At 40.8% G+C, this 25,051-nt stretch overlaps 1 protein-coding gene across 2 annotated transcripts in view; it reads left to right on the top strand.

Moving 5' to 3' along the window:
* Nucleotides 1-483: 483 nt before the first annotated feature.
* The window catches only part of mylk4b (myosin light chain kinase family, member 4b), a 38,591-nt gene continuing 14,023 nt past the window's right edge, over nt 484-25,051 (top strand). The window contains exons 1-2 of one of the 2 annotated variants that reach the window (XM_038715080.1): nt 484-727; nt 8,962-9,214. In XM_038715080.1, coding sequence (XP_038571008.1) covers nt 663-727; nt 8,962-9,214 — 318 coding nt within the window. In that variant the 5' untranslated portion in view covers nt 484-662. Of the gene's footprint in view, nt 728-8,961; nt 9,215-14,395; nt 14,820-25,051 lie in introns of those variants that run through there. The other variant, XM_038715082.1, reaches the window with a different exon arrangement.

The raw sequence follows: 25,051 nt of genomic DNA, 5'->3' as shown, positions 1-25,051 counted from the left end.
GCACACCAACTGCCGAGCACCAAACAGCAGGAAGACAAAATTAGTGACACGCTGGCGAACACAGTGGAGCATTTAGCAGCTAAAGAGACAGATATTTCCCCCAGGAGTTGGTGACCAAAACAGAGTTAAAATGAGAGTGAATATTGGACTTGATGCAAAGCTGGAGTCTGTCAAGTGAGAGTTGTTGAAAATGCGCCTTTGCTCCTTCATTTCAGCCCGCTGCCTCCCCCACGCTGTATCTCTCTCCCTCTCTGTCTATCATCCCTCCTCTTGCAGAGACACATGGCACTCTGGCATGCCACTCATTCCATTTTAACCAGCCACATTCCCTGGAACACTTCTGCTCTGTTCCTGCTTGTGGTCCCTGAGTCCCAGAGCAAATCCCCCCCCCGCCACCTCTCACACCACCCCCACCACCTCCACCCCCCAACCCCGGGTGCTTATCCCTGGGCGTCTGTGGCTCCCACTGCAGAGAGCCACAAGCAGCCACAGCTTCCCATTGAGCTGTCTCTCCTGATCTGTCTGTCTGTCAGTCACACTGGATCAATTTGTCATAGCCGCCTGGTCTGTGTAGGAGGAAGAGAGCATCCAGCAGCAGAAGCTAAAAAGATAAACGATTGGAGGAAGATAGGAAACCTGGAGAGACGGACTCCATCACACCCATGAGAGACATGGGAGGAAAGGAGAAGAAGGTTTTGGTCATTGCAAATGTGCCCAACTACCAGGGGTGAGTCTTCTGGGGTTTTAATTTTACCATGCAGAGAGTTAAGCACAGAAGTCTTATGCACATATGAAATATTGTTGCAACTCTAGCATATTTTCACTATCCCTAGTTGGAATAGTTGAAGAGACATTTTGACTTGCCTACACTCATTACTTGTGTTATTCTTCAGAAATGTAAAGCAATCTTAAACTTGCATAATGACCATGTTTTGAATTCTAACACCTCTTTTCCTGTGGTATCAGTTACACCGAGTGCAAGGTGCCGCTTGTCAAGTTACTCTGAACACTGATTTATTTTTCTCCTTAGGAAAAATAAATCAGTAGGCTTAGTTTGAAATAATATATTACAAAAAAAAATTCTTCTCAAGACATAATTGTAAAAGTCATTAAAAAAAGACCTCCTACATCATACTGTCAGGGTTGTGTCATTTTGTAGATTTATGTGCAATAGCTCAACAAACTGGCCAAAAACACTGATCTATTTTTCCGAAAGAAAAATAAGTGAGAGAATAATTTTATTAAATTTATTTTTGGTTACTAAAATACTAATACTAATTACTAAAAATTACTAAAATAAGAAAGCTGTTTGTTGTTGGGGAAATGGAAAAGTACATGGGAGTTCTACAGTTACACTCTTCTGCAGAGGTTGCTAAGTTGTTGTCAGTGTGACGAACTGGATCGGCTGTGGCCACTGAATATGTCTGTTAGGGTACAAATAAGTGTATATATCTATGCATACTGTATCGCCTGTGTGTGTACGTACGTATCTGTATATGTATCAGAGAAGCCTGTAGGGAGTTACTGTACCCATGTGTTCCCTGTGCATGTGTTTATTTATGTGTCTATGTGTATATGGCAGTTACAGCAGAATTTCAGGGTCGCCCGGGTTCGTTAACAATTTGGCTCTGTCCTAAGAGAACATCCTTAGTCCAACTATTTGCATTGGACACTCCTGAGAGTAATGGCGATGAAATGTTGATCAGGACTTGGCTTTGGCCGCGATGAAAGCTGCAGGGAGCTGGCAGGCTGGAAAGGAGGGAATGTCAAGTTTAGACGGAGAAAAATAAACCTGTTGATCACTTGATATTAGTGTGTCGGGCAGTCAACATATTTAATATGATGCCTATTAACTTGAAAAGTGGCTGCGGTCACTTGGGTATCCTCTCTAATGAAGGAGGGTTGACTGGGAAATATGGTCAGTATTTATCTTTTTTTCTGGTGAACAAGGTTGCAGTTGAACAGTGTGTACTTTAGCAGGGAATTTGGAGAAACACACTTGAGGCCTCTTTAAAAGTCTTTTGACCTCATGTGTACTGTATTTTCTGACTTTTGTTTTTGATATTTTAACCCTGATCTTGGCTTACTTTGCCTGAGTTGAGACCAAAAACAAATTTGGTTGGGCAGTAATGTTTTGTACTGTTATATTCTCTTCTAAACACACACGCGCACACACACACACACACACTCAGAGACACCTCCCCCACATTCCTATGGTTTATAGGCTTTGATGGCTGTTTCCATGCAACTGCTAAACCGGGAAAACAGAGGCCCCTGCGAGAGAGATAGCACCCTGGAGTGAAGACTGTCCAATTGAGGCCATCCCTTCCTACACAGACGGTCTGTCCTGGCCTGATACTTAAAAAAAGTCCTCTAATCTGCCCTGTTGCTGTTTCTGTACCATGCTCACATGTAACAAACAAACCCTAGCAGAGTTAGGCCTTGGATTAGCTACACACTTTTAAATAAGTATGTACTATATACATAATGCATGCACACACAAGCAAACACGCATGCCGCAGACTCTGTGTCTCCCCTCGCCACTTATTGTTATCTTAGCTGAGAGCAACTGCGATGTCTGCTCGCCTATCAGCGGAGACACAAAGCAAAAACTGAGATTGTTTTTCTTTTCTGTGCTGTGTGAAATTATTACCGGGCAGAACTAGCTCACCCTTCAAAAACCGCATGTGATAAAATAATATACTACATATAGAGACATTACAATTTTTACTGTTGCTCTAGGTTTTCAAATAACAACAAAATTGCTACCTCAACATCTGGGTAGGGTCCCAATTACTTTTAGGGTAAAGACACTCAGAGATGTGTTCACCCTAGTTTATCTCAAAGGTCAAAAGCCAGTCATTGCTAATCTTTGTCAAAAGTCAAACCTTCCTCTCTTATTTGCATGTTTTACCTTGTCAGCTATAAAGATAGTTACAAACACAAACAAGAGTTACAAAAGAGTGTAAACCAGTCACTTCTCGGTTAATCAATAAATAGCGCAATTGTGTAAGCTAACTGCTCATTAAATCACATTTTCTACGTGTTAAATACACAAGCATAAGAGTTGTTCAAAGGCATATTTCATAATGCAAGGCTAACCGTTTATTCCTGCTTCCAGTCTTTGAGCTAAGCTGGGCCAAAAACAAACTTCATCCTTACCCAAATCTTAATATGCGCAGAATATGTTTTTTTCCGGAGCACACATTTTTCTTGTGGGCCTGATTAGTACCAGTATATTTTTTATTGCAGCAGTTTCTCATTACACTCTTTACGATCCCTGTACTATTTTGTGTCTTTTACAAGACATAAAGTGGAGTGACACAGATGAGTGTTGCATTGTCACCTGTTGCTTTCGTCTTTCATAGCGTCTCTCTTTTTAAAGCTGTCCATTGTCCCCAGCTTGTACCTTGTACAATTAGCCTGTTACAATAAACCCACAGCTATGTACAGACTTTGATACAGCATTTGGCCTCAGTCCTGAACATGAGAAAATAATAGTACAATACTAAAAATATCCTGATGGTGTCCCCTCCAATTAGCATTATTGTCACAATCAACACTTATCATGTGTACAGTTTTTCTTATTCCTTTAACCCCCATAGACAGGCAGCATAAATAGATTTTCGGGATATTTAATGCCTGTGGGAAGGCTTTAACACTGATGTTTCCTCTCATCACTTTGTTCTTGTGGCACATTTGTCATTTTAGGGCGATCTTAACGATGCTAACCCTCCCTCCTTTTATTCAGCTGTTCTTTACTCATACATTTGAGGACTCACACAGTCCCCGGGGTCTTCATGATTCATGGCTACTTTAAGTGTTATGAAACACATGAGGTTCTTCCTATCAGTTACATGAGAGGATTATGATGGAGAAGAGAGATAGGAACCCCCTTGCTATTTTATAGAGGGGGATTACTAAGGGCTGCCAAGCAAAGTAAACATACACAAACTACAGCATTGCTTCGACAGTGACACATAAAACACAGCCGCATACTATACTCAATACCCTTATGTAACGGGTTATGGCAACAACTGCAATGAGTCAAAGGGACCACAATGGAAAGCAATCTCTTCACCTTTAATTCCTGTCTGCCTGGTGATAAGCCCTGTAACAGCCCTGGCCTCCTAACGGTTTTTCATTGATGGTCGTTTTCCATTTCTGCTGATAGTGTGCCCCTTGACCCCCACCCTGTACTATGGTGCACCCAAAATAAAGCCCTTAAAGTAAATGACCCAGGGTCAGCCAGCCTGCCAAGAGCATCATGGGCCTTCAGGGCCGTGAGGCATCTCAGCTCCAGCTGACACCATCAAAACAGGCTTGAGAGTTCTTGAAAGCGCCTCTTCAAAGCACCAAATTTAAAGAAACAGGCCGGGTGACGGTCAGGTCGGACAACTGTTGTGTCTCACAGTGAGTGGCGGAAGGAGTACTACTTAACTAAGTAAAGCAATGTAAGAATACCACAAATATATATATATATTTTTTAGAAATCTTTGAACATCACATGCACTTCCATTAAAATGTACATTTACATCATAGTCATTGTGCAGAAGTGTTAAATTATTGTTGCATTAACGTGTGCCTGGAACATGCATCCATCAGTAATGAAACAGTTCTATGCATTCAAATTATTTGGAAGATTGCTCATCAACAGGTAGAGAAAATTCATGTCAGGTACACTGGCTCAAGCTTTCATGGTCTCTGAATAATTGACATTTGAACAACAGCGATATTTTGTGGATCACTGTGTCTTATATTGAGAGTAAAATCTGAATCTGTAAAATTAATCTGAATCTGTAAAAGCCTACTTCCATCATCAGAAAAATGTAGCGAAGTATAAAGTACAGTAATTACTGTTACAATGTATTGAAGTATTAATATAAAGTCTCAAACTTAAAGTACCAGCTACTCAAAACTGTACTGAAGCAGCACACTTTGTTTATGCTCTTGTGCTTCAAAAACAGACTGAACTTACAGGTGTACACTTGAATAACACTTAATGCCATGTAGGCTTGGATAATGGCGCCTGCAAATGTACTAATTATACAGTATATCGTTGATCAGTTTCTTGAGTCCAAAGAGCAGTAATGTTATGTTCTGTGTCTGATGCAGCAAATTTTTGAACTACTATTCACATGTTTCAGTTTTGTAAGGAGTCTAGTGACTCCTTAAATCTCAGCAAATTAAGAAAAATGTGGAACTTTGTTATGATGTGTAGTGGGGTCTGCAGGGTACATTTGGCCTCTCATTGGTAATGACTCTGTCCAGAAATGAATTTACACAAATATCCTGTCATGAATGCAATAATTTAAATCATCTCCTACCTTGTGCCATGCATTATGTTATCTCTCTTTTAATATTGTCATATAAATGAATGAGTTGTGTAACTGTATCTGCACAATTAGTGCATCTGCAGCCTAAATCCATTCCTTCCTATCCATAGGAAAATAAATAAATAAAGATAGTAAAAAACAATTATAGAATTTGAATTTGTGACAACTGTCATAAATCACCCAACGTAAAAAGGCCAACATAAGGAACAGTAACAGGTGCATCCCTGGCCACTCTTTGGTTTTAGCACTGGAGTTGAAATCCTACCCTGATGCTGAAGAACAGCCCTGGCTGCTACATACAGTCTGCATCAATGGCTCAGGATCGTGCTGAAACTACAGCCACACTCTGACCTCTGTAATTGTCAAGCAAAGGCAGGACATTTACAGTCTGGAGGTATAAATATCCCCAGTGATCTTCTATGACTCCCCCAGAGGCTCAACAGGTAGAGTGCAGCAGAAAGCCAGCTGTCGCCGGCAGGCGTCAGGGTGGATTTCTCCATCATTACTCATCCCACTTGGATCTGAGGGACTGACTACTGGAGAGCTGGATTAAAGCATACGGAGTGCCCCGCTATTTCAACAGTTTAGAGTTGAGATTAATTGTTTGGTTATAAAATGTCAGAAAATATTAAAGAAACGCATATGCCAGTTTAAGATTAGGTATTCAAATAGCTCTTTTTGTCCAAACACAAAGGTATTAAGTTTACAATCACATAAGAAAATGAAAAGCAAAAGGGTCTGGAACTATGCAACGCTTTTGCTTGGAAAAAGGGCCAACTTCATTTCAGCTCCAATTGCACACAAAAAAATAACATATATATATATATATATACCTTGAGGATGTCATCCTCAAGCTCAGGTCCTGGGAGTTTGAGGGTGCAGTATCTTAGCTGTTCCCAGGTCTGCACTCTTCTGGACAGAGACCTCTGATGTTTTACCTGCAATCTGCTGTAGCCACTGTTTGGGGGTCACAGCCCCCAGTGCTCCGATCACCACTGGCACCATTGTTGCTCTTACTTTCCACATCTTTTCTAGAGAACATCCTTAGTCCCTTTTCTAGCTCCACTTTCAGCCCTTGGTATTTCTCAAGCTTCTCGTGTTCCTTCTTCTTGATGTTGCTGTCACTTGGGATTGCCACATCTATCACTGCAGCCTTCTTCTGCTGTTTGTTGATCAACACGATGTCTGGTTGGTTAGCTATTACCAGTTTGTCAGTCTGGATCTTGAAGTCCCACAGGATCTTAGCTTGGTCAACTACCTTAGGAGGTGTCTTCCATTTTGACCTTGGGACTTCCAGCCCATACTCATGGCAGATGTTCCTGTATCTGGTTTTGGCGTTCCATGTACGCACTTCCTGCCTGCATTTTACACCCTGCTGTTGCTGTACTTGCACAGTCTGCGCCTGGGGTCCTGCCTGGTGTGGTAGAGCTCAGCCTCTATTGAACTTATATTGAGTGCCTGTTCTTGTGCAGCCATGATTAGTGCTTCTGTGCTGTCCTTTAGTCCAGACTTTTCCAGCAACTGGTAGGATTTCTTGATATCAACCACTTCTTCTATTTGTCTGTGGTACATGCCGTGCAGTTGCTTGTCTATCCATGAAGGTTCTTCATCTTCCTTGTCCTCACCCTCGGGTTTCTGCTGCCTGAGGTATTCACTAAGCCCTTCATCTTTGGGGGCCATCTTCCTGATGCACTCCTGGATCTTTGTCGTTTCATCCTGGACAGTGGTCTTGACACTCACTAGCCCAGTGTGGATCAGTGAGTCGATATCTCGCTCATTTCTGGCATACAGCTTGATGTCATCCATGTAGAGGAGATGACTGATGGTTATTCCACTTTGGAACCGGTATCCGTAGCCAGTCTTTGTGATGATCTGGCTGGGGTGGTTCAGGCCTATGCAGAACAGCCGCTGGGATAGTGCATCACCTTGGTATATGCCGCACTTGATGGTGACTTGTGCAATTGGCTTTGAGTTGGCTTCCAGACTTGTCTTCCACAGCCCCATTGCGTTCTTGATGAAGGCCATTAGTGTCCTGTTGATCTTGTACATTTCCAAGCATTCCAGTATCATGTATGTGGCATTGAGTCGTGGGCTTTTTTATAGTCAATCCAGGCGGTGCACAGATTGGTCTGCCTGGTCTTGCAGTCTCGAGTGACTGCTCTATCGACCAGTAGCTGGTGCTTGGCTCCCCTGGTATTACTGTCCATTCCCTTCTGGGCCCTGTCCATGTATTGAGAAATATACCTACTCATCTTAGCCGCTATGATGCCTGACAGGAGCTTACATGTTGTGCAGAGGCAGGTTATTGGCCGGTAGTTGGATGGGATTGTTCCCTTCTGGGGATCCTTCATGATCAGGACTGTCCGTCCTTGGGTTAACCATTCTGGGTGGGTCCCATCCATCAGCAATTGGTTCATTTGTGCTGCCAGGCGTTCATGGAGTGCAGTTAGTTTCTTCAGCCAGTAGGTGTGGATCGTGTCAGGGCCTGGTGCTGTCCAGCTCTTCATACCTGCTGCTCTTTCTTGGATGTCTGCCGTTGTAATGGTTACTGGTTCTTGTTCTGGGAGATTGCTGTGATCTGTTCTTAGATCCACTAGCCACTGAGCATTGGTGTTGTGTGATGCCTCTTTCTCCCATATGTTCTTCCAGTACTGTTCAGTCTTAGCCCTGGGTGGATCAGATCTTGTGTTTATTCTCCTGACTTCTGCTTCTCCCTTGTATCTCTTTAGGCGGTTAGCCAGAGCGGTAAGTCTTTGTTTGGCAGTCTCCAGAGCCTCAGGTATCGACAGCTTGTTGTATTTCTTAGGTAGCCCCTTCCTTGCACCTTTCTGTAGCTCTGAGAGCTGACTAACCTTTCTTCGTGTTGCCTTGATCTTGGCCCCTAGCCTTCTCCTCCATGGGGGGTAATGCTCTTTGTGGCTTGTGGTGTTCACTGTTGCTGTGGCGTATATCAGCTCATTGGTCTCGGTTATGGCTTTAGTAGGGATATTATTATGTATTATTATAATATTAAGTAGCAGTATTCACATCTTCTAGCAGACTTTCAGAGGGTACTTTATCACTTAGCCTTGGCAATCTTGGTCGTTGTACTTGGGGGTCCAGTTTGGTTATGATCTTCAGTCGTAGGTCAGTCGCCCTCATTGTTATTGGGGCTTGGGACCCAATCTCTGAGTCTGGGGAGGATGATGATGACATCTCCCCGCTGACCTGTCGTCCTGGCTCCCCCTTGCCGTAGCATATTTGTTGTACTTCGTCAATCTCTAGTTGTGATAGCAGTTGCAATTTGCAAATAAATAATAATAAATAATTGAAATATTACAAAATGTCCCAATTTCCCAGAACACCAAGGTGCAAGGTGATGCCTTCAAATTGTTTGTTTTGCCTGATCAACCATTCAAGACTCAAATATATAAAATTTACAGAGAGAAGTGGGAACCACTATTTTTTTGGGAAGTTTTGGGTCCCAAAATACATAAAAGTATGATCGATTGTCAAAATCTGTAGATTAATGACTTGCTTTGACTAATCATTTCAACAGTACATTTTATCCATTCCGCAAAACTGTGGTGTTGATGGAATTTTTTATTTTAAAGGACAATTAATAAAAAGCTTGTTGTACTTTCAGGTCAGACAAGAAGACTCTGTGTAATGAGTCTGTTTCTGGCAAGAAGAATGAAAAACTCCCATCATCTGCTGTACCACCGCCGATACCCATGTCCCCCATCGTTGAAAAGATGGAGGGGCTGAAGGCAATCCGTAACCGCAGTAACAGCCTTCGTCTGGGCCGACTGGCCTTCTACCGGCACCTGGAGAAGGTGGAGACCATGCGCTGCTTCTGGGAGCTCAAACATGTGGAGCTGGAGGGAGGAAACCAGCAGGTAACATGCACTGCCTTATATCCTCCTCACTCTTATCGTCCACACAGAACCATCACACTCACAACTGATGTTGATTAGATAAATCATTGATTCCTGCATACGAAAATGCTCTTTTCTGTTACTCCATACTCCCTTCTCCTTTAATTTTATTTATTTAAACTGATACCCTTCTCTGGGTTAATCAGTGAACCACCCTGCTATGTTTGACTGCTAACCATTTTAACTCAATTAATCATTTAATCATTTGCTGGACTTTTTAAGTCCATCCTACAGCCAATATTAATGGGAGTGAGACTGTATAAGAATAAGACTCTCTAACAATGTTCCACCTCCTGATGGCAATACTGCCTAACGTTTAACCCGAGCCCCACATCAGCAGCCTGTTCAGAGGGGAGGAAGAAGGGAACTGAAATAGCCTAGAGCAAACACTATTCCGGTTCTCTGCACCACAACTTGCCCTGACAGGTGGAATAGAACAAGCTCACTACAAGGAGCTGCAGATGGTTTAATGTTATTATTGTCCATTTGGACCTCCTCAACTCTCACTGGTCTTTCTCTCTCTCTCTCTCTCTCTCTCTCTCTCTCTCTCGTTCTCACTCACTCACTCACTCACTCACTCACTCACTCACACTCACACACACACACACACACACACACACACAGTCAACCACAGACTGAAATTAATGTCTGGTGCTTGTTCAACACAAACAAATCTAGCTGCCACAAGATGGCGGCCCTGGGCCAGTTTGCTTTGCTCATTTAGAAAATGAATAGGGACTTGACTTCTAATATGAGTTACTGGTAGTCAGTTACTATAAAGAGAAGATCTTGAATGTTAATTTCAGATACTCATGATATATCAGCTACTCCACAAAAAATGCACAAGTACAATAAAACATCCAGGGGATGTCTGCTCAGATTAACTATATAAAAGTCGCCTTAAACAAGGCATTTCCTTCTATGAAAAGTAACTTCAGCTGGTCATTATCATAATTTCCACTTCCAGCGTACTCGAGTGTAGAAAAGTTGCAGGAAGTGTATACATCATGACCATTTCTACATTATGCTGGGAATTTGGCTTATTTACTGTCCTTGGTGCTTTCCAAGTGACCACCAGGTAGCGCTCAAGGACATGTTCTCTTACAGGGGAGGCACCATATACATTGAAGTTCCTCAGCCAAACATAGTGCCTAGTGAACAATGCTCTCACCTTACCCTTTATCTCTTAAGTCTGACCTCAGTTGCACCTTTGCTCCACCACATGTCTTTCTATTCTCTACATTTCTCTGTTTTCCATCATCCACCCACCTGCCGCTTGCATTCTATATAGTCTAACTACTACAAACTGTTCCACAGTTATCAGAAACATGCAGGCCAGCCACCAGATCCACCAGCTTCATTAACAGACGCTGTCACTCTAGCCGTGCTCTCCGCAGAGGTTCTCCTCAGGGAATATTTACCTCCCAGGAGTCCTGCTCTGTAACACTGTCAGACCCTTGAACCCCCGCCACGCACCAGCTGTTGCTGCTTGTTAAATCAAACTTACTTTGGACTGCTGTGCTGTGGGGAAAAAAAGTGCTTTCAAAAATCTTAAAAATCTTAAAACTTTCTAAATAGATTCCAACAACATGCTACAACAGGCAGCCTGAAAACCCCTTGTCTTTTTATTTTATATATGAAATATAGACATGTCAGTGGAATTATGCTTTTTTGTTAATAAATCAAAGTGCCAATGACCAATAACAACTGCCACTCTGTACAGTGTAGAGATAGTTAAGTAAAAATCACATTTCAGTGGCCATTATTTATTTATTTATTTTGTGGGAGTAAAAAATCTTAAGAGTCTTAAATTTCAACATGGGTGTAATTTACACTGGGGACATGTCCCAACCACTTTCTGAAATAGCTGATGTTGTCCCCACCACTTTTTGAAAGCATTTGTTAAAAATGTTCTCAAAAATAGCTTGCAACAAGAAATGTTAAACAACAAATGTAATGTGTTCCCCATAGATAAAGACCTTTGCACTACAAATTGGTGCAGAAAATGTCTCTAGAATGCAGGAAATTAAGTGTTTAATGGCCGCCAAGCGTATATTTCATCAATGAATATTTATTTTCACTATGATTGAAATATATTCTAGTCTTATTACTCGTGAACCAAGTATTGTTATGTCTCATGGGCAAAGTGTTTTGTCACAACTCTAATCTGAGCCGTTAAATGTCCCCACCGCTTTTAAACACAAAGGGACGCCCTTGAATTTAAACAAATCTTTGTTTTTCCCAAGGTTGTTAATTGATATAAATAATTTAAAAACACAAAAAATGTATCATCCTGAAATATGTAAAGGCACCAATGTTCAAAGTCCTTCATACTGTAAACCTACAAGTTTAACAGGGCACGAGAAGGCATTTGATGTCTTTGACTGCTGTGGTCACACTCCACCATCCAGTATAAAATCATCAGTTGCATCCAGACAGATCCAGACATCTAGACTGTGGCACACAGAGTCAGTCCAAAAAGTAAACTCTGCAGCATTCTGCTGACAACACAGAGTCGATCTGTTCATCTTTGTCTATAGGTGGTGTGTACTGAATATACACCGATCAGCCATAACATTATGACAGGTGAAGTGAACATTGATTATCTCCTTACCATGGCACCTGTCAGTAGGTGGGATATATTACACTGCAAAAAGTGAGCTCTCAAAAACAAGAGAAAAAAGCATTACAATGGGTTAAATATTACTTAAAATAAGCAAAATTATCTGCCAACAGAACAAGAATATTTCATTTGCTACTGAAGGACAAAAAAACATAAAAGCCGCCTGGTAAGAAGAAAAATCTTGTCAGACAAAAAACAAGTATATTTTGCCTTGAATTAAGATAATTAATCTTACTGAGTTTTTAGTTTTTACAGTGTAGGCAGCAAGTTTTCCTCACAGTTGATGTGCTAGAAGCAGGAAAAATGTGCAAGCGTAAGGATTTGAGCAACTTTGACAATAACTGAATTGTGATGCCTAGATAACTGGGTCAAAGCATCTCTAAAACTACAGCTCTTGAAATGTGTTCCTGGTCTGCAGTCAGCAGTACCTATCAAATGTGGTCCAAGGAAGGAAAAGCGGTGAACCGGTGACAGGGTCATGGGCGGCCATGACTCACTGATGCACGTGGGGAGCAAAGGCTGGCCCGTGTGGTCCGATCCAAAAGACGAGCTGCGGAAAAAGTTCATGTTAGTTCTCATAGAAAGGTATCCGAACACACAGTGAATCACAGTTTGTTGCGTATGATGCTGAGTAGATGCAGACTAGTCAGGGTGCCCATGCTGACACCTGTCCACTGCTGGAAGCACCTACAATGGGTGGGCATGTGAGCATCAGAGCTCGACCACAGAGCAATGAAAGAATGTGGCCTGTTCTCATTTTTTCTTTTAAAACATAAGGATGGCCGGGTACGTGTGCACTTACTTGGAGAACACATCGCACCAGGATGCACTATGGGTACGGCATATGTAGGAGAACCGGAATGTAGGGCAGCACCAAACAGTTAAAAGCTTCTTTCATAACATTGACATTTGAATTCTAAACATTTGAATACTGTGCAGCTTTTTTTTCATATTCGCTCTGCAGAGAGTAGGGTAGCGACCAGGACACATTGCTGTCTCCGTCCCTCTCCTCTTCTCTCTGTGAGGTGTGTGTGTCTGTTTGACTGAGGGCGGGGCTGAGCTACACACACACACACACACACACACAAACACAGTGGATGGGATGAACGATGGCTTTGGCTGCACACATTCACACAACATCAGGCAATGTGGCTCCTTCCTGCAGGTGTATTTAATGCTGACATTAAGTTAGCTGGCCCGTCTGCCTGTGCAGAGAGCAGCTGAGCCTCTTGGATCGGATTGTTGGTTTTCAGGTGGTATTGACAGAAGGGTTGAAATTGTGTGTTGTGTATGGATTGTGTGTGTAGACTGTGTTTCATAGACGATCTGGCGACAGACAAACATCCAAAACTTGGATCCGTGTATGGGAATTATTCATAATAAAATTGGCAACGCAAATTACGGGAGTTTTCCAGAAGTGACAACAAAATGGGAAGTGCCCGGAGATGGCCTTGAAATTCGGGAGAAACCTGGAAAAACAGGAATGTTTGTATGATTACAAACAGCAACCGACAAATCCTACTGAATCTGCCTGTACTTAACAAAAGAAGGCTAACTAATTTAATCTAATGAATGAAAATTAAGGATTTTGTCTGAGTTTTTTTTTTTTAGGGTGATGAGGTCATAAAATATGACTGAATATGGCGCTTCATTCGAAAACCTCAATAGAAGGCTCAAATGTAAATTACCTTCAGTACAGCCCTACAGGAGTGTCTTAGTGTTTTGCGTGTGTTTATGTTTAATATCAGGATTTTGGTATTTCTTTCTAGTTCTCTCTTGTTTCTTAATCACGGTGTAATTTATTATGTCTACATACTTGGGTGATGATGGTGCAGTGCATAAGACACATGGCTTTGGTATGGGAGGCCTGGGTTCAATTCCCCACTGTGACACTTCCACCAATGTATCCCTGAGCAAGACACTTAACCCTTAGTTGCTCCAGAGGCGTGCGACCTCTGACATATATATAGCAATTGTAAGTTGCTTTGTATAAAAGCATAAGCTAAATGAGTAATGATTGTATTACTAAAACATTTAGCTTTGTTTGCCTATAGATATATACATTTATGGCCAATTTCTGTCTCTCTCTCACATAGTGTGGCCGTAGTGGTTCCCTGAAAAACATAACTTTTCAACACTTTTCACCTGTGCCGCATGTGGCCACAGAAAGGATAAATTTAGCACCACACATATGCAGTTGTTTGTTTACATGTGTGTGTGATTGCCCACGTGATTGCCATTGTTTGCATCTGCAATGATGTCTGCACATGATTGTGTCCATTTGTGAGGTACAGAGAGGCAAAGTGACTACTGGACAGATATACTTAGGAGTATGCATGCATGCATGAAGTGCTGTGTCTGAAGTTAAAGGATACCGCAGGGGTCTCGCTAACATACCAGCAGCAGCAGCAGGCATCTGATTCTGCGTACTGCAACGACACCCTGAACCCGACACCACCTGTCTCGTTCTCGTCTCAGAGACAGCATGTTCTCTCCTTTTAGGTCCTGGGGTGGGAAGCAGGAAGGACGCCGAGTGGAGGGTGAATGGTTGGCTGGGTGGGCAGGTGGCTTGACCGCACAGACCCCCTGTTCTTGTCCAAGTCTGTAGTAGGCAGGAGATTGAGCATTCAATGCACAGCTACAGAAAGCCAGCTATTTCATAATCACACCTGCCGTCTCACCCCATGTCAACAAGTTGTTGCCCACCACCTGAGACTCCTTTGCTACGGGTGGCAGAGAGGCTGAAATAAAGACAGACAGCCTTTGCAGGCGGACAACAGGGACAGGAAGAGGAAGGTTTCCATCATGGAGAACGTCCTAAGGGATAAAGATATTTGGATATTAGGGAGTGTATGTCTGGTGGCCACTTTCCTGTGGCGAAGGCTGTGGAAATTATTCTCTGGCAAGAAGAGGGGAAGGACCACAACATTTGCAGACGTACAGGTAATACACCAAAAGAGGAGTGCACCTGTGCTACATGTGAAAACATGCCCAAAGTTCATTTAAACTGAATGAATAGATAGCAGAATTGTTGTAAATAATGTAAGAAATCTACAAATCTTAGGTTATGGTGCTCAGCTGTCATGTTGTGGATCATGGCAGAGGCCAGCAAGAGGCCTGCATGAACCGGAAATGAAGTAATGGATGTTATTACATTAACTATGGCCACAGTTGAACATTTTGACTATTTTTTTACACTTATTTGAATAATGGTGGTTAGCTATCACAACATGTATTTTGATGCATATATATATAGTATATCATGAGCACCCTGGACACAAATGTGTCAACATTGTCAGCTCAGGCTTTGTCAAATTTTAACTCCTTTTTTCTGGAATTTAAAAAAGACTAAGACTAAGATGGAATAAATAATGTTTAAAAAATTTCTCTCAATAATAAATTCCCAGATTTAGAGGGTGTGCAGCATTGAAATCGAAATTGAAAATGCATTATCTGACTTCTAAATTATAATGATTTACAGTGAAAATATAATTTTTTCCTGCATTAAGACACTCATGCTTCATGACAAAGCTCTGGCTAGCGGAGCAGAGCAGTAGTTGGAGGCATGTAAGCGGTTTGAGTATCATATCACTGAATTTTGTAAAGAAGACCTTGGAATATCTGAGCTCAGCAATGCTGGTGTTATCTGCTGGTGGTCTAGTGTCTCCTTTCACTCCGAGAAGATGAGTTGTGTTTCTGGTGATGTGAAAAGGCCAACATGATTTCAGAGCTGGTCTCCCACTGGATAAAGTAGAACATCATTGATTAATCGGGTCTTTGTGTACAGAGCACCCAGGAATTTCTCTATACTGGCAGTAAAGCTGGCAGCTGAGGTATCTCTAACATCTGTACCATTTCTGCTGTTGTGATGAACTTCTGAAGTGCTTTGACAACACAATACAACAACAATAGTTTTTGGCAAGTGAAGCAGTATTTCTTCCATCTGTTGCCAGTGTGTGAGCACAAGACAGTCAGTGGAAAATACGTCATCTTTCATGTGACACACACACTTATCACCAGCAGTGACATCTAAATTCTGTCCAAAAGCACTTAACTCCACTACTCCATCCAGAAGAGCCTGTGCTCTCTAAACTACGCATACCGTGTCCGGTATGAAACTGTTTATCATGTTAACATAATCCAGCAGGACGTAAATGTAATTGACTCCTCATAAAGCGCGAGAGCTGTGGTGCTTTGAGCAGTTAAAGCTTGCCAGTGTGAGGTCAATATTTTTATTAGTCTCAGTCTTCTAGTCTCAGCTGACACTTGCCTTATTACTGCTAGATTTATAGCTCTATTTATCGTTTCTACTACTCTGGATAGTTAAGGCCAAATAGGTCAACATGTTGTCAGCGCAGGTTTATAGGATGAATAACAGATCAGACTGATGTGAGAAGATTCAGAGTTTAAGTTTCGTATTAAAGCATTTTGAAAACTGGGTGTAAAACAGGTTAGTCCTGTTTAAGTGAGATCTTTCCAAGGTTCTGAAACAATCGTGTTTCTCAGCTGACCTCTAATTAACCTTCCTTACCTTATACTCTATTTCTGTAACCATGTCTCATTCATGCTAAAGCCCACTAACCTGAATACACAGAGGAGCATCTTCAGTTGAACTGGGAGTGATTTCTTCATCAACTCCAGGTTTGCATTAAAAGCCAGCCTTTTGCATACTGTGAGTAATATATTTGTGTGAAAAGAAAAACAAAGTTACAAGGCCTGTCAGTAAAACGTTAACCAGGCAAAAAAGCTCACGTGTGTGTTTGTGAGAATCTCTGGGGGTTCACGAGAATGAGATCAGACTGAGCTCCTCTTTATTCTTGTTGTGTTTATTCATGCAGCAAATAAGTTGATGATTCCATTTAATAATAATAATAATTTATTATTAACAGATTATTAACCAATTCACTACCGGGATGTAGCATTTACCAACCATCCTGCATCATCTTTATCCTGATCTATATTTCCTGACAGCCATATCATACATATAATACCATAATGTTTGTTTTTTTTATCTTAAAACTAAACAGATAATTATTACTTTATCATCAAAATCAAGAAAAGTAGGGAAGTTCTATGCAGGGACATACAGTATACAAACAAATGGATCTGTGGGAGCCTTCTAAAGAATAAACTGTAGCTTGTGCTAACGCGTGTGAGCATGACTAATGTGAGAAGTGTTTCTACTGCCTCAGATTCTCACACTCACATAGCTCAGACAAAATTAGCACACAAACAACTACAGGAGGGATGGAAGAACAGAGCCAGCGATAGCTTCATATTCAAGATTTAAAAAGACAAAGGAAATTCAGTTTTTGTTGTGTTGTTTGTGTTTGTTTTATAGATCTTGCAACTGAAATACACATCGTGTTTTGGGCATGACATAAAGTAAAGAGGAGTCATTTAACTGGAGACATCTCAATTTCCAGTTTATGATTAAAAACAGAAAGATTGGAATCTCGTGGTTTACCAAGAGTGATTTTATTGATGCTTGCATACAAAAAGTGTAGAAAAAGCAGATCTTTTTCATGTTAATGTGCAATTAAAGATCTTTAAAATGATTCCCTGCAAATAAGAGATCCCAATGAGTTTTACTTTTATTATACACTGGACAAAGTCACATATTCCCCACGTTTGTTGATATAAATATTTTTCATTTATTAAAATTTTAGTTACCTATTGGTGCATGATGATGTGAACCTTAAAGATACCTTGTTCTAAGCTGAAAATTCAACATAAGTAAATTCTCACTATATTTGCATAAATTGTTAAGTAGAATTTGATCAAAGTTGGGGGAGAAAAGCCAAAGTAAGGGCTAAAGTAACATTTCTGTATTCAGCAGTGACAGCGTTAACAGACGAAGTTTTGACATAGTTAAACCATTTCTGCTCAGAATATATGTACCGTATTTTTACACAGTTGACTGTTGCCAATGCTTTTTTGCGACAGACCCTCAATATAAATGTATGTATATTATAAATACTGTGAAAATTTGACTTGACAAAAAAAACATGTTCAGATCAGTGATTCAGTTTCAATTGAACATACATTTCACTTAGATTTTTAATCCTCAGCTCACCTGGCTCCCTGTTTCTTTCTCTGTTTGTCTCTGGTATGAGGACTGAGGGATGAGGGAGGGTTGGTGTCCACTTTCATTCATTTGCATAACTCATTACCAGCACAGTGCAGATACATGGTGGTGTGGCCTAATCCACACAGCCAAACAAAAACACACACGCTCAGTACACACAAGCACAAGTGTCTGCTGGCCATTGCCATGTCTTTTTCTGTGTGGCTAGTTGCAGAAATTCATCAGCTTGTGTGGTGAAACCACTACAAATGGTTCAGAACGCAGCAGCGCGTCTTGTTTTTGATCAACCTAAAAGGACATATGTCACTCCATTACTCAGTGACCTTCGCTGGCTACTCGTGGCCGCCGGAATAAAATTCAAATCACTAATGCTTGCAGACATAATGACTACTGGGTCTGCAGCACCCATCTATCCTAAACTCCATAATACAAGCTTACGTTCATTCTCGGCCACTGCATTCCTCCAACGAACGCCACTTGGCTCTGCCATCCCTGCACACAAAGCAATCTCAGTCCCAGCTGTTCTCTGTGACAACACGATGGTGGAACGGGCTACTACATGCCATCAGAGCAGGGGCGTCCCTCTCTAACTTCAAGAAGCTCTTCCTAGAACACTTTCTCTTATAACACCTCTAACATGCACTTCCTGTGCTCTTCTCCTTATATGCCCTTACAATTCTCTTGTATTGATTGCTCTATTTTGTTAACTTCTACTTCTTTCCATAGGTATTTACCCCATTTATGCCATACATGCAATTAGCTTGTTTGTTGTTCAGTAAATGTAAGTTGCTTTGTATAAAAGCGTCTGCCAAATGAGTAAATGTAAATGTGTTTTATTGATTATTTTCATATGGCTAGGACTGCTAAACCTGCCTCTGAGGGTCTTCCCTCATCTAAATGCTCGTGACAATTAGGTAGAGACACATTAAGTGTTTATAAGTAGGTTAAATGTACTGTATAATGTTAAAACTCAGTTCTTTTGAGTTTGTGAAAATGTGAATCCTATATGTGTCAATGGCCATGCTGACTTTTCCTTAAAGCTACTATTACATCAAAGTTAAGTGAATGGGTAACAGTCATGTTTAAATCACTAATGGCAGCAGTATCCTCTACTAGAGGATGCTCCAGTTTGTTGGTAGGTCGATCGGTGACTCTAAGTTGCCCTTACGTGTAAATGTGGGTGTGAACGGCTGTTTGTTTCTATGTGTCAGCCCTGTAATACACTGACAACCTGTCCAGTGTGTGCCCAATCAGTTGGGATGCAACAATACACCTGTCAGTGTTATGATGATTCATACAGTGTGTCACTATGAAGTAAACTACAGTATTTTTTGTTCAGTGAAGAAGGGAGTGATTTCACCCTCAGCATAGAACCACCAGTGGACGCCATGACAAGGCTAGCTAACTGAACAGTAATAAAACCATGATGAATGTATAAAAATAGCAATAATAATACATTCATAATAAAAACCACAAAACATTACCACAAAACTGAAATGCAACTGAGAAAAACAGTTAGCAGTGTCAGAGATAATTAGATGAGAAAGTGAAGCAGTTTTCCCCTGGTGAAAAGCTAAACAGCGCCAGCCACCAAAGGCAGAACAGATTAACATGGTCTTTGTCTTATGTCTTGAAGAAGGGACCAAAGCTGATAATAAATGGCCCACGAACGAGTCCAAAATGCCCGCAGTCGGATTGGAAGGAACCTCGAAAATACCATCTGAGGTGACATGTTTAAACTGCTAAAAAACTATACACCAGCACTCAGTGGTGGCAGAGATACTACTCAGATATTTTGCTCAAGTAAAAATAACAATAAAACATGTAGGAAATGCATTGATTAATGTGTAAGCATGACTTTAAAGTTGCAGCTGGTAAAGGTGGAGCTAGTTTTAACTACTTTAAAACTGATGGATAGTTTAATCTATATTAATAATACATCCTTATTAATTTTTTAATTGTATGCTTTATATATCTTATGAAAGATGAAAGATATGACTAAAGCTGTCAAATAAATGTAGTGTAATGTAATAACTTTATAATACTCCAGGTACACCATGTTCACTCCGCCTTACAGAAGTTGCTCTGCTCTTTTTTGTCTTGTCTAGTGTAGCTACTGTGTTATGTTGTGTGGTGTCCCTGTTCTTAATTTAAGTGTTGTTCAAACAATGGTTATATAACATTACACTCAGGTGCCAGTTTTAATGTAGGAACTAGAACTAGGTTCACAGTATATAAAATAGACTTTTCAAGTTCATATTTCTTTATATGTATTTGCTTGTGATACAGAAGAGTAGGTAGCCCAAACATTTCTGCTAATACCTTTATCATTGTGCCTGGCCAAATCTCTTTTAAACATATCAGCTTTGTCAAATCATTTTAGCAAATCAAACATGGGAGTAGAAACAGAGCACGTAGAACAGATCTCAAGTGTAGTAAGTGATATTGATATAGACAGTGATAGTTACCAAAAACTCAACATTATTGCAGGGCTGTTAGACTGAATTGGTGTTAGCAGCAGCAGCAGCACTGGCAGAGCAAACAGTGGGGAGAGCAGTCAGCTGAATTAGACTGCCCTTTCTAAAGGGTGCATTGGATACATGTTCCAGTGTGTAGATTAGAATATGTCTGGAGTTGATGTAGAGTAGCTGGAGTTAACAAAGAGGAGTCATTCCAAAATAACAATATCAGCAGACACACCGTTCAACTCAAGCTATTTCATATCTATACAAGTTGATTTTCATATAGAAATGAATGGCAAGCAATCACTGGCAATGGGGAAGTGTTATTTAGGTAGTTAAATTTTGCCAACATAAAGTCACATGCAGTTGGGCGTGTATGATGTGTCACCATCTAGGCCACCTCTAAATCTTACATGGCAAACACTGACTTGCCAGATCTGTGTGAGTGTGTGTGTGTTTGTGTGTGTGTGGGTGTGTGTAGGAGGTTATTAGGTCAGGGTTCAGGGTAACCAGAGCTCCTATAGCTCTAAAGAGATCATCATTAGGGTCTGTGTTTAAAAGGGAGTCATCGGTCTGTGGTTGTCTGCTGCCATCCAGTGGTAGTGGAACACAAATACACCTTCCTTAGATTCACTACATCATATAGCCCTACTAATGATTTGTATTAGATGATTTACTCCTACTATTATACGCTTCATGTTGCTACTGACGTTATTGTAAAATGTGATTTAATGTTTTGCAACTGGACTTGGCTGGTCCAGTGTTGCCCTTATTGCTGTCAAAGGTTTATTACTGTGTGCTGTACAGTAATTATAATTCAGTTAAATTTTATTTATATAGTACTAATTCACAACAAAAGTTATATCATTGCACTTTTCATATAGAGCAGGTCTAGAAACTTTGTGATATTATTTACAGAGACAATTCCCCTCATGCAATGATAGTGTTGCACATACTCATATTCATTTTTTTTTTAAAGTCTGAATAAATCTACAAAACATACAACACAAATATGCATGTGTGTGAAAAGTGAAAAGGAAAATTTTGAAATGTAGAATAACAGTACAATTTTGAACAGAGTAAATAAGATTTAGAGAGCGACGTCAATGCATGATAATGTATTCTTGTTTAATTGATCAGTTTCTCGACTTGTTTATCAAATTACTTATTTTGATTGATTTTCAGTAAATTTTATTTATACATTCATGTATGCAATTATTTCATCATGTATCTTTTGTCTATTTTAGTTTTGGTTTTCCATGTGGGAGGCAGCACAACAAGGCAATCATGTGACCTATCTTAAAGTAATAGCACATAATAATAAACTTCCTTATACAGAAAAAATTCATGTTAACAATTTTTCTTTAAACACCAGTTGTACTCTACATAATGCAGAGTGTATTTACTTGTTAACATGATACAGTGATTTAAGACAGTAAGATCTTTTTGCGTCCTTTCCTCCAGGGAGGTCAGGCTGAACGGTCAGTGTTATGACCCGAATCAAAAGGCCACAACAAAAGGGAGACAAATCATGGCAGAGGTTTAACAAAATATGTTTATTTAAACCAAAATTAACCTAATTAGGGCTGGTGCCAAAGTAAAGGTGAACGAGTATGGGGTATGAACATCAGTGGTTTAGGGCAGGATGATGTATGCATGGAAAATGTGTGTGAGGGTGTTGTAATGTGCAAGAAATAATAACTATCAACTAAAACAACATGTCCAGAAACCAAGGCAAAGGTGGAACCTGTGGAGGGAAACAGATGGTTACAAGTTAGCAGAGAGGACCATCCTCAGCCCAGCAGCGACCTCTCCAAGAATGAGAATAAGGTGTTACAAATACTCTACAGGGCAATTAGCCCAGGTGCCCAGAGTCACTGCAATCAGTCTCAGCTCTTCACTTGCAAGGGATAGAGATTGGCCACACCCACACATGACCCCACAGGGCGTCACAGTGAGTTAGTTCCTTGCTTGAGGAACTGAACTTGGTCCTCTGGTTCAAGGACTGTCTCTAACTACCAAATTATTAAAGTTAATAGCTTTTATATCAATTCATTTTGGGGCCTAGTTGGAAAATGTTAAATGTTAGATTAAATTATTTTATCAAGCTGCAGTTTTACACCAGTTTGTGCTGGCACTGTGACACTGAGAGGCGGAGGGAGATATGAGATCCTCTGTTGGAAATCTCCACTAAGCTTTGCTGGGTTTTGTGTGTATGTTTTATTAGTGCAGCGGTGGGATTGACAGTTAGTCTCAGAGGTCAGAGGTCACCATTTATCCCGAATCCTCTTTCAAACACCATCACACCAAGTTGTCTTCATGTTATGTAACGCTGACAAAGAGCAGCAACTCACTATAACTGAGGGAAGTTGGTGTGTGTGCATGTATTTAGGGATCTGTGCTACATAATTCTGTAACTTATGTAACATGTTTACAGGCTGGGCCAAATCGCCCTCCCCAGCACAAACACACATGTATACACACACACTTTGCGGACGTCATACTGCACCGCGAAAGGAATGTTTTTGGTGTCTGTCTGAGAGCTGAACGAACGCTATCGCAGCAGCTGAACTGTGAAAGTACAGACTGTCATCAGCCAGTGGTGAAACATGGAGGGTTGTCAGATAGAAAAGCAGCAGGTGGAGCTGCGCAGATAATGTGTAACCTTCTTTCCATTGTCATATACTCGCCAGACATCCGTCCTCTAACAATAGTGGAAAAAACACCCTAGGAATTATATGCCATAAAAACAGATATTTGACACGACCTCTTCAACCCTGCAAAATCTCCCAGTGAGTCAATCAGTAACATTGCATGTTGCAGTATCAAGCACTGTTCAAACCCACATAACTTTTCTAGGCATTATGCCAAGGTTTCCAAAGATGATAAATCTGTCACGGTGAATTATGGGAAAATGTGCATAAATAAAATGTGCCACACATGTTGAATATTTCCATTTCATATAATAGTGCAGCTATAAAAACATGGCATCTTGGGTTTGAATATTTGGTCAGACATCACTAGTCAGCTGTCACAAGCATTCCAGTCGTCCATCACATTAAAGTGCATCATAACTCATACCTGAGTTCACCACTGAGCATTATGCAGTTTGTTGGCCATTCAGGTGAAACCCTCTGGTGGTGAACTTGGGGAATGACAGGCTTTATAAGTTGACAAAACCCCCTTTGAATGCAGTTATTCGACTGCAATTCTTTATGGTCTTAGTGAGGCTGTTTGGGGTGAGCCATGATGATGGAATGGTAAATGCTTTGTGGGCAGGGATGCCAGATGAGGGGAAACCCTGGATGATTCAGGGGCCCCAGAGCTGGACCTGGGCCCTGGAACATGCCAGAGATCAGAGAGCTGTCACTGAGTTGTTGTCAGGCAGCCCAAAATTTCTAGTCTATTACTAGGCAGCCCTGGTTCTCTGCCTCTTTTTTGAGGTGTAGGTGCAGGTTCAGCTCATGAGCAGAGGTGGAAAGAGTACAAAATATTCTACTTAAGTAAAAGTACTGTTACTTTGATGACGTTTTACTTGAGTACAGGTAAATTTACTTGTATAAAAATGTACTCAAGTAAAAGTAAAAAGTAGCTCATTTAAAATTTACTCAGTTAACTTTTTAACCTCCAAAAACAACATAGCCTATTTATATTGATTTAATATCTTATTATAGGCCTACTTGTTTTTTGTCTTCTTTTGCGATTTGATAAGGGAACAAAGCCATATAGTGCTTTCGATTTTAGTTTGTTTGACGGATACTTCGCCAAATCAACGGCGCAAAACAAAGTTTGAGACCTTTTATGTTAAAATGAGAAGTTTTGAGAATGTTTTCACTTCATTATTATTATTAGCCTATGGCGGGCAGCACTGGACTGGGAAAATGGGAAACACTGGGCTGTTTATGAAGTCATACCATCAGGCTATTTAAATTAAAACAGGTGGTCATTTTAATGGGATATCATAAGTGTTGTAAATAATTAGTTACTAGCAAACTCCTCAGTTCACTGAGTAGTGATGGTTAAAATCGGTAATTTTAGCCTAAATGTGACTCTGATTGACATGATATATTAATCACCCGGTTTTGACGCTATGCAGCTGCGTGCAGCACAGATGCCTTTTAATACCACAGGGCACAGAAGTCTGGGCCAGCTAAACAAACTATTGTCGGCAGTTATTGGTATTTTCCATATTTATGCTGCACACAGCATGAGTCTGTGAACAGCAAGTGTGAGTTGTGTGGAGGTGTGCAGCCTCCCGCATGCAGCTCTTTATCTAACAGCTCTCTGTGTCTGCTCCTGACTGTTGCGTTACTCACTGCAATATTTCCAACTGGTCCGCTGTCAGAAAAATGTTGAAAACAACGGTTGATGAGTAGACGCATTTTTTGTGAATGAGCGGTCTCACTTACAAACAGATTGCATTTCCTGTAACTACTTCAAAATAAAATAAACAAAAACAAAAACAAAACAACAGTCAACTTGCGTTTCGCCAGTTAAATGCTTTTAATGTGAAGCTGCAGCAGCAGGAAATGTTCAGTTTGCATTAACAGGAACTTAATACAACATTTTTTTCACAGCTTACACTGCATGATAAAGCTGTTGTTCTCTTGAAGCCAAAGTGGTCA

Source organism: Micropterus salmoides, unplaced genomic scaffold (genome assembly GCF_014851395.1).
Source record: "Micropterus salmoides isolate LMB-PRFRI ecotype aquatic unplaced genomic scaffold, ASM1485139v1 Ms_hic_scaffold_13, whole genome shotgun sequence".
Lineage (NCBI taxonomy): Eukaryota > Metazoa > Chordata > Actinopteri > Centrarchiformes > Centrarchidae > Micropterus > Micropterus salmoides.
Note: the sequence above shows the minus strand (reverse complement) of the source record. Positions and strands in the feature narration are given on the sequence as shown.